The 15321-nt window shown below is 35.9% G+C and overlaps 1 protein-coding gene across 1 annotated transcript in view; it reads left to right on the top strand.

The window, feature by feature from the left end:
- LOC309653068 (uncharacterized protein) overlaps nt 1-11305 on the top strand; it is a 377540-nt gene extending 366235 nt beyond the window's left edge. The window contains exon 2 of the mRNA XM_082447441.1: nt 903-11305. Coding sequence (XP_082303567.1) covers nt 10166-11107 — 942 coding nt within the window. The 5' untranslated portion in view covers nt 903-10165 and the 3' untranslated portion in view covers nt 11108-11305. The remainder of the gene's footprint in view (nt 1-902) is intronic.
- The last annotated feature ends 4016 nt before the right edge of the window (nt 11306-15321 follow it).

Below are 15321 nucleotides of genomic sequence, written 5' to 3' on the forward strand. Positions count from 1 at the left end.
GCCTTACAGTTTATGTATAATGGCCTCCTATTATTCAAACTGTCCCTTAGGTTCATAAGAAAACAAACAGTTCTCATGAATAAGATTTAACGATAGTGTTTTCTCACAAACTTGATCTCCAAGAACAGGGATGCAGTATGTTGTAGTGTACAGAACAGTAGATTAAGAAGTGAGATGTATTTTAATCCTGTCTTGTTTCCCGACAAGCAGCATGACTTTAGAAAGATTGCACTTCAACTCTCTGGGCATCAGTTTCCTCCAAAACAGGGAAAGCGGGATACTTTTGAAAGTTCTTTCTAGGTTCCACAAAAATGCTTTCAAATGCAAAAAATGGAAGAGAGACCGCCACTTCAGATAGGTTAGTCAGGAAAGATCTCTTTGATGTGGTGACTTTTGAGACTGAAAGAACGTAAGGAGCAAATTATGGGCATATCTGGGACAAGCACATTCCTGACAGAACTAAAATTGTGTGAATTTATGATGACCTTCCAAAATTTTAGTCCATCCAATTAATAATAAATATATGTTATCAACATATACTTTCTGACTTGATATTCTATACCTTCTTACACATTTTGATTTAGACCCAGTGCAAGATGACATCCACTCTCTACTTTGAAATGTCACCTTCAAAAACTCCATAAATGAAAGCAAATATCATTACATGGTAATTACAAGACATGATTTGCTGGTTCAAAAGTGTATGTCTATATTAACTAGCAATTTCTTAAAGGAAAAAAAAGTGTATGGCAACATTATCAACACAGCATATTTAGGCAGTAGCCTATATCAAAAGATAGAGGAATGAACATTGTGGTGCATGTCTCTTTTGGAATTATGGTTTTCTCAGGGTATATGCCCAGTAGCTGTATTGCTGGGTCACACGGTAGTTCTATTTTTAGTTTTTTAAGGAACCTCCATACTGTTCTCTATAGTGGCTGTATCAATTTACATTCCCACCAACAGTGCAAGAGAGTTCCCTTTTCACCACACCCTTTCCAGCATTGATTGTTTGTATATTTTTTGATGATGGCAATTCTGACTGGTGTGAGGTGATACCACATTGTAGTTTTGATTTGCATTTCTCTAGTGATTAATGATGTTGAGCATCCTTTCATGTGTTTGTTGGCAATATGTATATCTTCTTTGGAGAAATTTCTATTTAGGTCTTCTGCCCATTTTTGGATTCTGTTGTTTGTTTTTTTGATATTGAGCTGCTCGAGCTGTTTGTATATTTTGGAGATTAATCCCTTGTCAGCTGCTTCATTTGCAAATGTTTTCTCCTATTCTGAGGGTTTTCTCTTCGTCTTGTTTATGGTTTCCTTTGCTGTGTAAAAGCGTTTAAGTTTCATTACGTCCGATTTGTTTATTTTTGTTTTTATTTTCATTACTCTAGGAGGTAGGTCAAAGAAGATCTTGCTGTGGTTTATGTCAAAGAGTGTTTTTCCTATGTTTTCCTCTAAGAGTTTTATAGTGTCTGGTCTTACATTTAGGAATTAATCCATTTTGAGTTTATTTTTGTGTACGGTGTTAGGGAGTGTTCTAATTTCATTCTTTTACATGTAGCTGTCCAGTTTTCCCAGCACCACTTATTGAAGAGGTTGTCTTTTCTCCATTGTGTATTCTTGCCTCCTTTGTCAAAAATTAGGTGACTATATGTGCATGGGTTTATCTCTGGGCTTTCTATCCTGTACCATTGATCTATATTTCTGTTTTTGTACCAATACCATACTGTCTTGATTGATTTAGCTTTGTAGTATAGTTTGAAGTTGGGGAGCCTGATTCCTCCAGCTCCATTTTTCTTTCTCAAGATTGCTTTGGCTATTCGGGGTCTTTTGTGTTTCCATACGAATTGTAACATTTTTTGTTCTAATTCTGTGAAGAATGCCGTTAGTAGTTTGATAGGGATTGCATTGAATCTGTAGATTGCTTTGGGTAGTACAGTCACTTTCACAATGTTGATTCTTCCAATCCAAGAACATGGTATATTTCTCTATCTGTTTATGTCATCTTTGATTTCTTTCATCAGTGTTTTATAGTTTTCTGAGTACAAGTCTTTCACCTCTTTAGGTAGGTTTATCCCTAGGTATTTTATCCTTTTTGTTGCGATGGTAAATGGGATTGTTTCCTTAATTTCTCTTTCTGATTTTTCGTTGTTAGTGTATTGGAATGCCAGATGAATGGATAAAGAAGATGTGGCACATATATACAATGGAATATTACTCAGCCTTAAAAAGAAATGAAATTGAGTTATTTGAAGTGAGGTGGATGGACCTAGAGTCTGTCATACAGAGTGAAGTAAGTCAGAAAGAGAAAAACAAATACCATATGCTAATGAATATATATGGAATTAAAAAAAAATGGTACTGATGAACCTAGTGGCAGGGCAGGAATAAAGACATAGACATAGAGAATGGACTTGAGGACATGGGGATGAGGGGGAAGCTGGGACAAAGTGAGAGTAGCATTGACACATATTCACTACCAAATGTAAAATAGATAGCTAATGGGAAGCAGCGGCATAGCACAGGGATATCAGCTCAGTACTTTGCGACCACCTAGAGGGGTGGGATAGGGAGTGTGGGAGGGAGGCTCAAGAGGGAAGGGATATGGAGATATTTTTATGCACATGGCTGATTCACTTTGTTATACAACAGAAACTAACACAGTATTGTGAAGCAATTATACTCTAATAAAGATGTATTAAAAAAAGATAGAGATGAAGTATGTATGTCATTATCAGTCAATGAATGCCATAATCCCAAACATTTTGTTTTTGGCAGTAAAATTTCAGGGAAAAGAATATATAATAATCTTGCACTCATAAAACCAATGTTCTCTAATTTTCAATTTGTTCCTACATAAATGCCTATTTCATAGTGCATATGAACCAAAACTAGAGGGAAAGAAAATCAAGTAGTCTGATTCTTCATTTCTAGTTATTTAAATTTTTCGTTTGAAATCTCTGAACATCCCTTTGGCAGAGGATGACAACATTTTCTCTCTAGTCCTTACAAAGCCAAGGTAAATTGTCATTCACATAATATAGAATCAGTGTTTTCTGCACAAAACTACTTTTAAAAAATATGAACAATTCTCTTTGACAGCCACATCTTTTCTTAGGCTAAAGGCATACATTTTATTAATAAAAAACTCTTGAGACTTTCCTTTAAAACAGGAATGGAAACAGAAAGTGTTAATTTAATCATATTTAAGGCTGCCATGGTGGTTATTGTGCTCATTGGCAATGTTGCTATAATAGCACAGAATATCTCTCACAGGAATTGTGTTCACATTTTCTTTTTAGAGACTGAAGAGTTAGTTGTTTCTCTTCATTGAAAACTATTATTGACACCACAGCAGAAACAATTAAGGAGAGTGATTATTTGTGCATATAGTGGAAAAACAAATCATTTTATATAAAAAATTTTATGTAGAAAATTTTCATATCATACAAAGATACACTGTCACTATGGATATTAACCAATCAAGATAGTACCAGACTCTAAGAAATGTATATTTACATATACACATGTAGAAAAACCATGAGTGAAACTGTTGGTCTTAAACTCTGGCAAATATATATATATATACATTTCCAATGAGAAAAGTAGTTTTCTTTAACTATGTACATAGTGTGTTGTTTTAGTTTTATGATTGCTTACATCATGTGCAGCTCTAAAAGTTGCATGAATTTCAATTTAAGATAAACTGATCAAAAGTACAGGACTACTATGAACACATTTTTCATCACTTATGATGACCTAAGGTGTCATAGATTTTATGGAAATGTAGAGTAATAAAAGATTTTAAAAGATAAAATCCAGACTAGGAACCTGTTTTAAATAGCATAGTATTATCCACTTTTGCAACAAACTCATTTACAATGAGCACCTGTTTATAATAAGCAAACAATTATGCAAGCCCTAACTGAGGCCCATGTATTTTTGTCACTGTTTAATATAATGAAATTCCAGTATGATTATTTCTCACTAATTCAGAGTCAAATAATTAGTAATTTAAGATCATTCAGACGTGAATTGAACTGAATGTTATCTTGGCTTTATTCAAAAAGGGCAATTATTCTAAGTAAATTCATAGTGAAAAAAATTGCAAGGGGAATAACCTATTTGAAAGAAAACCTTCTATGTTTGAGACTGTCAGTTACAAACAATCTGATTTTAAAATCTAACTAAAATTCGTCCTTAAAAATTGAGTAAAGTAGTTCCCAAATGCCCTCTACATGACATTGCTTTATGTACATGGAAGAAAGATATAGAGAGGTATAGTAGAATAAGCACTGGACAGAGAGTAATAGATTTTAGTTTTTGTCATGGTATTGTCAGCAAGTCACTGTGAAATCTTGGACAAGTGAATTTAGTTCACGGTTCCTTATTTTTCTTCATCTGTAAAATGAGGGGTTTGTAAAATGTGATATTTCAAGTCCCCTTCCAGCACTACATTTCTATGATCTAACAAATCTAATAAAGATACATTTATTGACCAAATTAAGCAATTTGGACCTTGCACTAATTCATAATAATGTCCTGTAATTATTCTGAAGTAATTAGAGTATAAGAATAATAATATCAACAAGGTTTTGGAGTTTAGCATAATGGCATTTAACTCTTCACCACAAACATGAGCATGGACCACCTCTTCCGTCCCCACTGTCAGCTGTTGCTGATGTTTCCTGGTCGTCATGTCTCATGCTTTCAGGGCTGCATTATTCCTTAACATTAGAGCTAATGCTTTCCAATCTAACTGTTAGTAATGTGATAGCCTTGAAGAGTAATAAATAACTTCTAAGGATTTACACAACTGTCTTCCAGTATTCTGCAGGAAAAATTACTACTATATTGCCTTTGCTTAACAAGATTAGTAGTTCAATTTATGACTGAACTGACAAAATAGAACACATTAAAATATGAAACACTATGAATGTTAGTAAGTGAATAATAATAACACAATAGGGATAAGATTACTGTAATCTAACTCCAGTATAGTAGATAATGGGAAGCACTCAGTTCATGAAAAAATAAAGTATTTAGTAATTTTGCCCTCTCTTATGTTTATTTTAACAACTCTCACTCCCTAGTTTGAATGGCCTATTTCAAACTCAGCAGGGATTAATAGATTCCATTATGAAATGTGACTTCAGGACTGGGAATTTCCATTAAAATCAGGTGTTTAGCCATTATGAAGCGTTATGCAAACTTCCTTCATCATTTACCTTATTCATTTACCTTTTCAGTGAATGAGTGATTACATTTCCACATTTGTTGTAATTTTGAACTTATACTGTGAAAATGGACAATTTTGTACTTTTGTCCTAGTCATTTGTACCACACATTCTGTATCACTCCATTTTAAGACATGATATATTGTATCATGTGATTAAAATTCTAGCAACAAATCACAAGTGTAATATTGCTAATTGAGATCCATTAGTGAGTACTTCTTGATAAAGCATGTTACAAATGCTATTCATTTACAACTGACAGCCACTAGTCTGTGCTGACTGTGACTTTGATATTCTGATTGTGTGATTAGATTCCAGGAACATTTTAATCTCAATATTTTCTAGTCTGCTGACTGTAGAAAATTGTGTTAAATATTTAGTTATTCTTGATAGGAACAGGCAAAATAGTTAAATATGCATATAGATGTGGAAATACTTATGTAGCTTTTATTTGGCAGTAATTTATAGGAATAAAAAGAGGTCCTAGAAATTCACATCAACATTGTATGCAAAGAGTATGTAGATAAAAATCACCTCCAAAGAAACCAGTCTTAAAATAAACTTATCCACAATGCATTCCTTTCTAATACAAGTCAAAATGAGATATGCATCCTAACTCGGGATGACTGTTTTCACTTCTTGTTTTATCAAGCCAATCTAGAATAATGACTAAGAATATGAACCCTGGAGTAAGACTGGTAAGATTTGAATCCTGACTCAATCACTTAACAGCTTGTGACTTTAGGCAAATTACTTCACTATTCTGCCCTTATATTCCTTATGTAACATGAAGATAATAATAATATCTACTTCATAGGTGTACCGTGAGGATAACATGTGTAAAGGACTTAGAATAGTAACAGGTCATAGCAACTGCTCAATACATATTATATATTATCTAGCTTTTATTCTCCAGTTTTCTCTCTTTACCCCAACAAAACTGAGAGGAAAATATATCTACCCTTCCTATACTTAGGATATTATACAAGGTTGATCTTGGCAAAATCATGAATTAAATAATCACCTTTGAGGAATTTTTGCTTCCAACCACAATGGAGTAATTGGTACCAGACTATCCCTCCCACAATAAACAATTATAAAACTGGACAACACATTTGAAGCAACTGTTTTCAATCAGTGGCCAACAGGCAATACATGACGGTGATCACTGAGAGAAGGGAAGCTTACAGGGTGAACCCATATTGACCCAGCTCTCTGCCTGGGGACAATTTCCTAACAGGATCACAGAGAGCTGGAGGTCACTAGTACACAATGGTCACAATGAGCTGAGATGTCAGAGATCAGAGGCTGAGGCAGCTAAAGTGTCTGAAATCTGTGGGGAGGAATATTGAATAAGAAGGGAACTGTGCAGAAAGAGAACCCCAGGTTCTGTTTGGGGAGTGTCCCATTTGTTTGTGGTTATGGCCTGGACTGTATATGTGCAGAATGAGACCACCTGAGGCTTGCCAGACTCAGCAGACAAATATTTTAATCTAGGTGTTTTAAATAAGTTAAAGGAAAATATGTGAGAAGAGAGTGATTCTGAGGTAGAAAAAACATTTGAAAAAACAAAGACTTCCCAAATTTGATGAAAAACACCAGCTTATGAAATCCAGGATGTTAAAGAAACACCAAGTAAGATAAGCACAAAGAAAGCAACATCTAGGCACATCATAGTCAAACTGATGACGATCATGTAACTCATGAAAAAATCCTCATGTGTTTTTTTCATAATAGCCATCTGGTGATGATACAATAAAAATCATAAGTCCATGATTGTAATGATCTCAAGTATATGAAGGCATATAAAGCAATCTATTATCTCTACAGTTAGGCAGGTATTCTGTGAATTACTGTGTGACTAAGTAATAACTGTCAACTTTTCAAATCAGGCAGTTACAAAAGAATACTCATTTAAATAGCCCATTGGTTAAGTGACTAAATGTGACCTCTGCAGATAAAGACACCACATAAATGCCTGATGTTCAAGCAGTATATTTCAATTTTGTTTGCAAAGTGTGATATCCCTGCAGTGGAGATTTAAATTTACATTTAATAAGTGGATCTCTTTAAAATACCATTAAAAGGTAGCAGGGTTTATTCTTTGCCAGCATTCTTACTTGCTCTTTTTAGCCATGGATACTTTTTCCCAACTGTTGCAAGAAAAAGAAAGAAGCAGAAGGACAAAAAGTCTCGAAAATTCCCTCTCCTTATTCTAAGTCTGGTGTTCAACACTCTTATTTTTCCTGTAGGCAATGAATACTGCCAGAACTTATAAAAATCACTAGATTTGCTGAATTCAAATATAAATATATGTAAATATAGAAGGATTAGATTATAGAAATCAGTAAGATGCCATTTAATTTAGGTCTAGTTTCTAAATGCTTCAAATAATAAATGTTAACTATTTTTTATCTAACACAGATAATTTTGTTTTGGCAAAATTCCTTGCTCTTTGATTGGATGTGATATGCAGGGAAACTATAACTGTAAATTATGATTGTTGCATTTGTTTTGTCTCATTCTATTCTCTTTCCTTTCCTTCTCTTCCCTTCCCTTCTTTTCCCCTTCCCCTGCTGCTCCTCCTCTTTTCTCTCTCTCTCCTCTTCCTCCCTCCCTCCCTCCCTCCCTCCACACATACTTTTTCTTTCTGAGTGCTTTGAAAGCACATTGCAGACATCACCCCTGCATATGCAGACATTTAGTATATATTTTCTAAAGTCTAGGACATTTTTCTACATAACCACAATACTATTATCACTCTCAAATGGATTTAACATTGATGAAATTTTCAAATGTATAGTCTATTTTCAACTTCTCACTTTTTCTCAAAAATTTCCTTCATAGCTGTTTTTGTTTAAATCCAAGATCCAATCATGGAAACTTTGGTTGTCAAGTATCTTTAGTCTCCTTTAATACGGAACCATCTCTCTGACTTTGTCTTTGATGACATTGACCTTCTCAAATAATCCAGACCATTTGCCTTGTAAGATATCCCACAGTCTAGAATTATCTATTTGTTTCCTCATGATTTGATTTGATTCAGGCTAAACATTTTTTGGCAAGAAATCTATATAAGTGGTGCTGTGTATTCCCCACTGCATCACATCAGGAGGCATGCTGTGTCAATTTATTCTGTTATTTGTTTGATCACCTTGGTTAAGAGATGTCCACCAGAGCTCTCCATTTCAAAGATACATTTTCTTCTTTGTAATGAGTAAGTTGTCTGTGGGGTGATACTTCATGCTTATGTAAATATCCTATTTCACAACAACCTTTCATTTCTTTAAGCATCCAATGATGATCTTTGTGGGAAGATTCAATACTGATTCAATATTACAATAGTCAATAAGTGAATATAACATTAGGAACTATAAAACATTGATTTTTCTAATTTATTTTTTTAAACTTTTATTAGCTAACTAGCATTCTTCCATAAGAAAAATAATTTCTCTTTTTCCCTTCCTGTTTTTGAATATGACTGAAGACTCAGGGACTCTTATTTAATTAAATGTGTTTTAAAGTCAATTACCATCATTTTTTATGTTCCAATTGTTACAAATTTGGCTAGTGAGTACCCCTTCAAGCTAGTTCCTATGTCCTTTTGCTGTGTCCCAGTAGTCTGTAAGCACTTCTTTGCTTTTTAATACAGAAAGATGTTTCAGAATCACTGTTTTTTTTCTGTCCCAACTTGGAATCAGACATTTCCCCAAAAAGCATTGGCTCCTTTTAGTGGAGAATATTTAGAAACCAACATATAGTCAATAAGTGTGCTCATTGCTACTGCAGTGTTATTGCTTGTAAGCTCCTTTCAGTAGACAAATCTGGAAAGTGTGTGTGTGTGTGTGTGTGTGTTTAAATCATAGTTTCATACTAATAACTATATTTCAAATTTAATATCACAGAGTTCTTCCTCATTTCCCCCATTCTATATTTGTTTCTTCATTTACCAACTGTGAGACACCTGCTTCATAAAATTATCAACATATTTACTCATATAATACACACAAAATTGTGTAGCTTAAAACACACACAAAATAGTTTCAGGATCATTATATCAATACCACTACTAAAAATAAAACAATTGAGAAAATTTCAATATTTGTTGCAGTTATTTTATCTTTAAAATATACATCCAACTAAGGGTGCATAGTTAGAGTGCAATAGTCAAAAGTTACTTCTATTATTTCTGTGTGGTTATTTTTTATAAATTTGATATACAACGAGGTTCATTTTTTTCTGTTTGTATTCAGTCTTAGGGCTTAATTTATTTTTAAAGGTTTAAGCTATGTGCTTGACCAAAATTCAAAATTATATAAAAGAGATTTACTCAGAGAAGTCTCAACTTCATCACTATCACCTCCATTTCATTACCATTTATCCACTGGAGGTATCCATTGTCATTCAAATTCTGGCTTTGCTTTCCTCAGTTTCTTTTTTTACAAATACAGGGAAATACACATATTCTTGTAAGAAACTGCATTTTGAAAAAAGTTTTTGTAAATATTTGAAAAATAGATTGTAACATAAGAGATTTCAGAATTCAAATTATTTAACTTGTGCCAGAGCAGTTACCAAAAGCCTACCAGCCATTTTCAGTTAAAAAAAAAAAAAGATATGTTGTTTCTTTGTAGAAAGAACCATGATATATATAACCATATGCTATTTTTCTTTGCTCATCAACTTATTTGAAATAAATTATGAAAATTATCTCCAAATGTATTGAAACAACTTAAAATGCAACCTTTTTATTTACTCAGAAACTTTCGTACTGTTCTTTACATATATCTAGTACCACGTTTCAGAACTTTAATATGCTAATACTTAATCTTTTGTTATTTTTTCTTTGTTTTCTACAGTCACTTGACAAGGACAGTGGTGCTTTGAGAGCTGAGGAGGTAACTTTGAGAGGTGAGAGGAGCTATGCAGGGAACAACTAAAAGGTCTTCTGATGGACCTGCCTGGGGATCAGCACAGGGACCTCCCCAGGAAACTCCTAGGGGAACTGCTTGGAGACCTGAAGGAGGACTTCCTGTGAGACCTGTAGGGAGACATGCTGTGAGTCCTGCAAAAGGATGTGCTGAGAGACGTGCAAAGGAATATAATGTGATTCCTGCAAGGGACCATGCTGTGAGTCCTGCAGAAGGACTTGCTGAGAGATATGCAAAGGGACATACTGTGAGTCCAGTAGGAGGTCTTTCTGTGAAACCTGTAGGGGAACTTGCTGTGAGTCCTACAAGGGGCCATTCTGTGAGTCCTGCAAGAGGACATGCTGAAAAACATGCAAGGGGACATACCATGAGTCCTACAAGGGCACTTGTGAATCCTGCAAGGGAACTAATTGTGAGACCTGAAGTGGGACCTACTGCTAGTCCTGCAAGGAGACATGCCTTGAGTCGTGCAAGAGGCCATACTGTGAACCCTGTGGAAGGACATGCTGAGAGAAATACAAGAGGATACACCATGAGTCCTACTAGAAGACTTGCTGTAGGTCCTGTAAGAGGCCATGCTCTGAGTCCTGCAAGAAGACCTGCTGTGAATCCTGCAAGAGGATATGCTGAGAAACATGCTAGGGGATATTCTGTGAGCCTTACAAGAAGATATGCTGTGAGTCCTGCAAGAGGTTTTGCTGAGAGACAAGCAAGGCGACGTGTTGTGAGTCCTTCAAGGAGATATTCAGTGACTCCTGCACATGGACTGGCTCTGGGACCAGAAGGGAGATCTACTATGGATACTGCAAGCAGACCTACTATGAGACCTGCAGGGGAACTTGTTCTAGGAGCTGCAGTAGAACTTACTGTGAAACCAGCAGAAGGATATGCTGAGGAAATTTCTGGGAGATCTGCAGAGCCATCTACCAGGTAAGATATTTTTCATGTACCGTTTCATATAACAGGCCCAATATGCATTATTTCTTTAAAATAAGATTGCATTTTCACATACAAATACTTGCCACTAAGTGTAAGTCAAAATACATCATTTTGACATCATATTACAGGATTGAAAGAAAAGACTTATGTCTTGTGATTTTTACAGAATCCCCTCTTAGTAAAAAGAAAAGAACAGTTTAAAAAAAACTGCTTTACATTCAGCCCCGTATTTCCTCAATTTGGGGGGAAAATGAAGAGAAAAAAATACTATGTTAGAAATTTCTATAAACTGACCTAACTTTTGAGAAATGATAAAGCCATCTTCCAGAAAGAGAGTCATTATTTCAATCTATCTCCCCCCAAAAAACACCAAATATGAAAAATATTTTTTATTATTTATAATAATCAGGAGGCAACAAAGTTCATAGATAAAATGATAAAACTATAGAAGAGACTGTACAGACCATTCAAGTGACAATGTCAAGTTACCCTCTAGGCTATTTCCCACTTTGGCAGTATAAAAAAGTTTCAGGAGTCACCAAAAATATCAGAAGTCTTTAAAGTTTTCATTTCTTTTCCTCTATATAATGATATTCCATATATAGCAATTCACTAAATCATAAAGTAGTGTTTATTTGTATGGAAACACAAAAGACCCCAAATAGCCAAAGCAATCTTGAGAAAGAAAAATGGAGCTGGAGAAATCAGGCTCCCTGACTTCAGACTGTAATACAAAGATACAGTAATCAAGACAGTGTGGTACTGGCACAAAAACAGAAATATAAATCAATGGAACAGGATAGAAAGCCCAGAGATAAACCCACACACCTATGGTCACCTAATCTATGAAAGAGGAGGCAAGAATATACAGTGGAGAAAAGACAGCCTCTTCAATAAGTGGTGCTGGGAAAACTGGACAACTACATGTGAAAGAATGAAATTAGAACACTCCCTAAAGCCATACACAAAAATAAACTCAAAATGGATTAAAGACATAAATGTAAGACCAGACACGATATAGCTCTTTGAGGAAAGCATAGGCAGATCACTCTTTGATATAAATCGCAGCAAGATCTTTTTTGATCCACCTCCGAGGGTAATGAAAATAAAAACAAAAATAAACGAATGGGATCTAATTACACTTAAAAGCTTTTGCACAGCAAAGGAAACCATAAACAAAACAGAAATACAGGGGAGGAACAAAGATGGTGGAGTAGAAGGACGTGCTCTCACTCCCTCTTGCGAGAACACCAGAATCACAGCTAGCTGCTGGACAATCATAGACAGGAAGACACTGGAACTCACCAAAAAAGATACCCCACATCCAAAGACAAAGGAGAAGTCACAATGAGATGGTAGGAGGGGCGCAATCACAGTAAAATCAAATCGCATAACTGCTGGGTGGGTGACTCACAGACTGGAGAACACATACCACAGAAGTCCACCCACTGGAGTGAAGGTTCTGAGCCCCATGTCAGGCTTCCCAACCTGGGGGTCCGGCAACAGGAGGAGGAATTCCTAGAGAATCAAACTTTGAAGCCGAGTGGGAATTGATTGCAGGACTTTGACAGGACTGTGAGAAACAGAGACCCCACTCTTGGGGACACACACAAAGTAGTGTGCACATCTGGACCCAGGGGAAGGAGCAGTGACCCAAGGGGAGACTGAACCAGACGTACCTGCTGGTGCTGGAGGGTCTCCTACAGAGGTGGGATGTGGCTGTGGCTCACTGTGGGGATGGGGACGCTGGCAGCAGAGGTTCTGGGGGGTGTTCCTTGGCGTGAGCCTCCCAGAGTCTGTCATTGGCCCCAACAAGGAGCCCAGGTGAGCTCCAGTGTTGGGTTGCCTCAGGCCAAACAACCAACAGGGAGGGAACCCAGTCCCACCCATCAACAGTGAAGCAGATTAAAGTTTTACTGAGCTCTGCCCACCAAAGCAACAGTCAGCTCTACCCACAACCAGTCGCTCCCATCAGGAAACTTACACAAACCTCTTAGATAGCCTCATCCACGAGAGGGCAGACAGCAGAAGCAAGAAGAACTACAAGCCTGCAGCCTGTGGAAGAAAAACCACATTCACAGAGAGATAGACAAGATGAAAAGGCAGAGAGCTATGTACCAGATGAAAGAACAAGATAAAACCCCAGGAAAACAACTAAATGAAGTGGAGATAGGCAACCTTCCAGAAAAAGAATTCAGAATAATGATAGTGAAGATGATCCAGGACTTCTGAAAAAGAATGGAGGCAAAGATCGAGAAGATGCAAGAAATGTTTAACAAACACATAGAGGAATTAAAGAACAAACAAACAGAGATGAACAATACAATAACTGAAATTAAAACTGCACTAGAAGGAATCAATAGCAGAATAACTGAGGCTGAAGAACGGATAAGTGACCTGGAAGACAGAATGGTGGAATTCACTGCTGTGGAACAAAATAAGGAAAAAAGAATGAAAAGAAATGAAGACAGCCTAAGTGATCTCTGGGACAACATTAAATGCAACAACATTCGCATTATAGGGACCCCAGAAGGAGAAGAGAGAGAGAAAGGACCAGAGAAAATATTTGAAGAGGTTATAGTCGAGAAGTTCCATAACATGGGAAAGGAAATAGCCACCCAAGTCCAGGAAGCGCAGCAAGTCCCATACAGGATAAACCTAAGGAGAAACACACCGAGACACATAGTAATCAAATTGGCACAAATGAAAGACAAAGAAAAATTATTGAAAGCAGCAAGGGAAAAATGGCAAATAACATAAAGGGAACTCCCATAAGGTTAACAGCTGATTTCTCAGCAGAAACTCTACAAGCCAGAAGGGAATGGCATGAAATATTTAAAGTGATGAAAGGGAAGAACCTACCACCAAGGTTACTCTACCCAGCAAGGATCTGATTCAGATTCGATGGAGAAATCAAAACCTTTACAGACAAACAAAAGCTTAGAGAATTCAGCACAACGAAACCAGCTCTACAACAAATGCTAAGGAACTTCTCTAAGTGGGAAACAGAAGAGAAGAAAATGACCTACAAAAATAAGCCCAAAACAATTAAGAAAATGGTCATATGAACAACCATATTGATAATTACCTTAAACGTAAATGGATTAAACACTCCAACCAAAACACACCTGCTTGCTGAATGGATACAGAAACAAGACCAATATATATGCTGTCTACAACAGACCCACTTCAGACCTAGGGGCACATAAAGACTGAAAGTGAGGGGATGGAAAAAGATATTCCATGCAAATGGAAATCAAAAGAAAGCTGGAGTAGCTATACTCATATCAGATAAAATAGAGTTTAAAATAAAGAATGTTACAAGAGACAAGGAAGGACACTACATAATGATCAAGGGATCAATCCAAGAAGAATATATTACAATTATAAATATATATGCACCCAACATAGGAGCACCTGAATACATAAGGCAACTGCTAACAGCTATAAAACAGGAAATCAACAGTAACACAATAATAGTGGGGGACTTTAACACCTCACTTACACCAATGGACAGATCATCCGAAATGAAAACAAAAAAGGAAAAAGAAGCTTTAATTGACACAAGAGACCAGGTAGATTTAATTGATATTTATAGGGCATTCCATTCAAAAACAGCAGATTACACTTTCTTCTCAAGTGCGCACAGAACATTCTCCAGGATAGATCACATCTTAGGTCACAAATCAAGCCTCAGTAAATTTAAGAAAATTGAAATCATATCAAGCATCTTTTCTGACCACAACAGTATGAGATTAGAAATGAATTACAGGGGAAAAAACGTAAAAAACACAAACACATGGAGGCTAAACAATACTCTACTTAATAACCAAGAGATCAATGAAGAAATCAAAGAGGAAATCAAAAAATACCTAGAGACAAATGACAATGAAAACACGATGATCCAAAACCTATAGGATGCAGCAAAAGCAGTTCTAAGAGGGAAGTTTATAGCTATACAAGCCTACCTCAAGAAACAAGATAAATCTCAAATAAACAATCTAACCTTACACCTAAAGGAACTAAAGAAAGAAGAACAAACAAAACCCAAAGTTAGCAGAAGGAAAGAAATCATAAAGATCAGAGCAGAAATAAATGAAATACAAACAAAGACAACAATAGCAAAGATCAATAAAACTAAAAGCTGGTTCTTTGAGAAGATAAACAAAATTGATAAACCATTGGCCAGACTCATCAAGAAAAAGAGGG

The sequence above is a fragment of the Balaenoptera physalus genome (genome assembly GCF_965194825.1).
Source record: "Balaenoptera physalus genome assembly, chromosome: X".
In the NCBI taxonomy this organism is placed as follows: domain Eukaryota; kingdom Metazoa; phylum Chordata; class Mammalia; order Artiodactyla; family Balaenopteridae; genus Balaenoptera; species Balaenoptera physalus.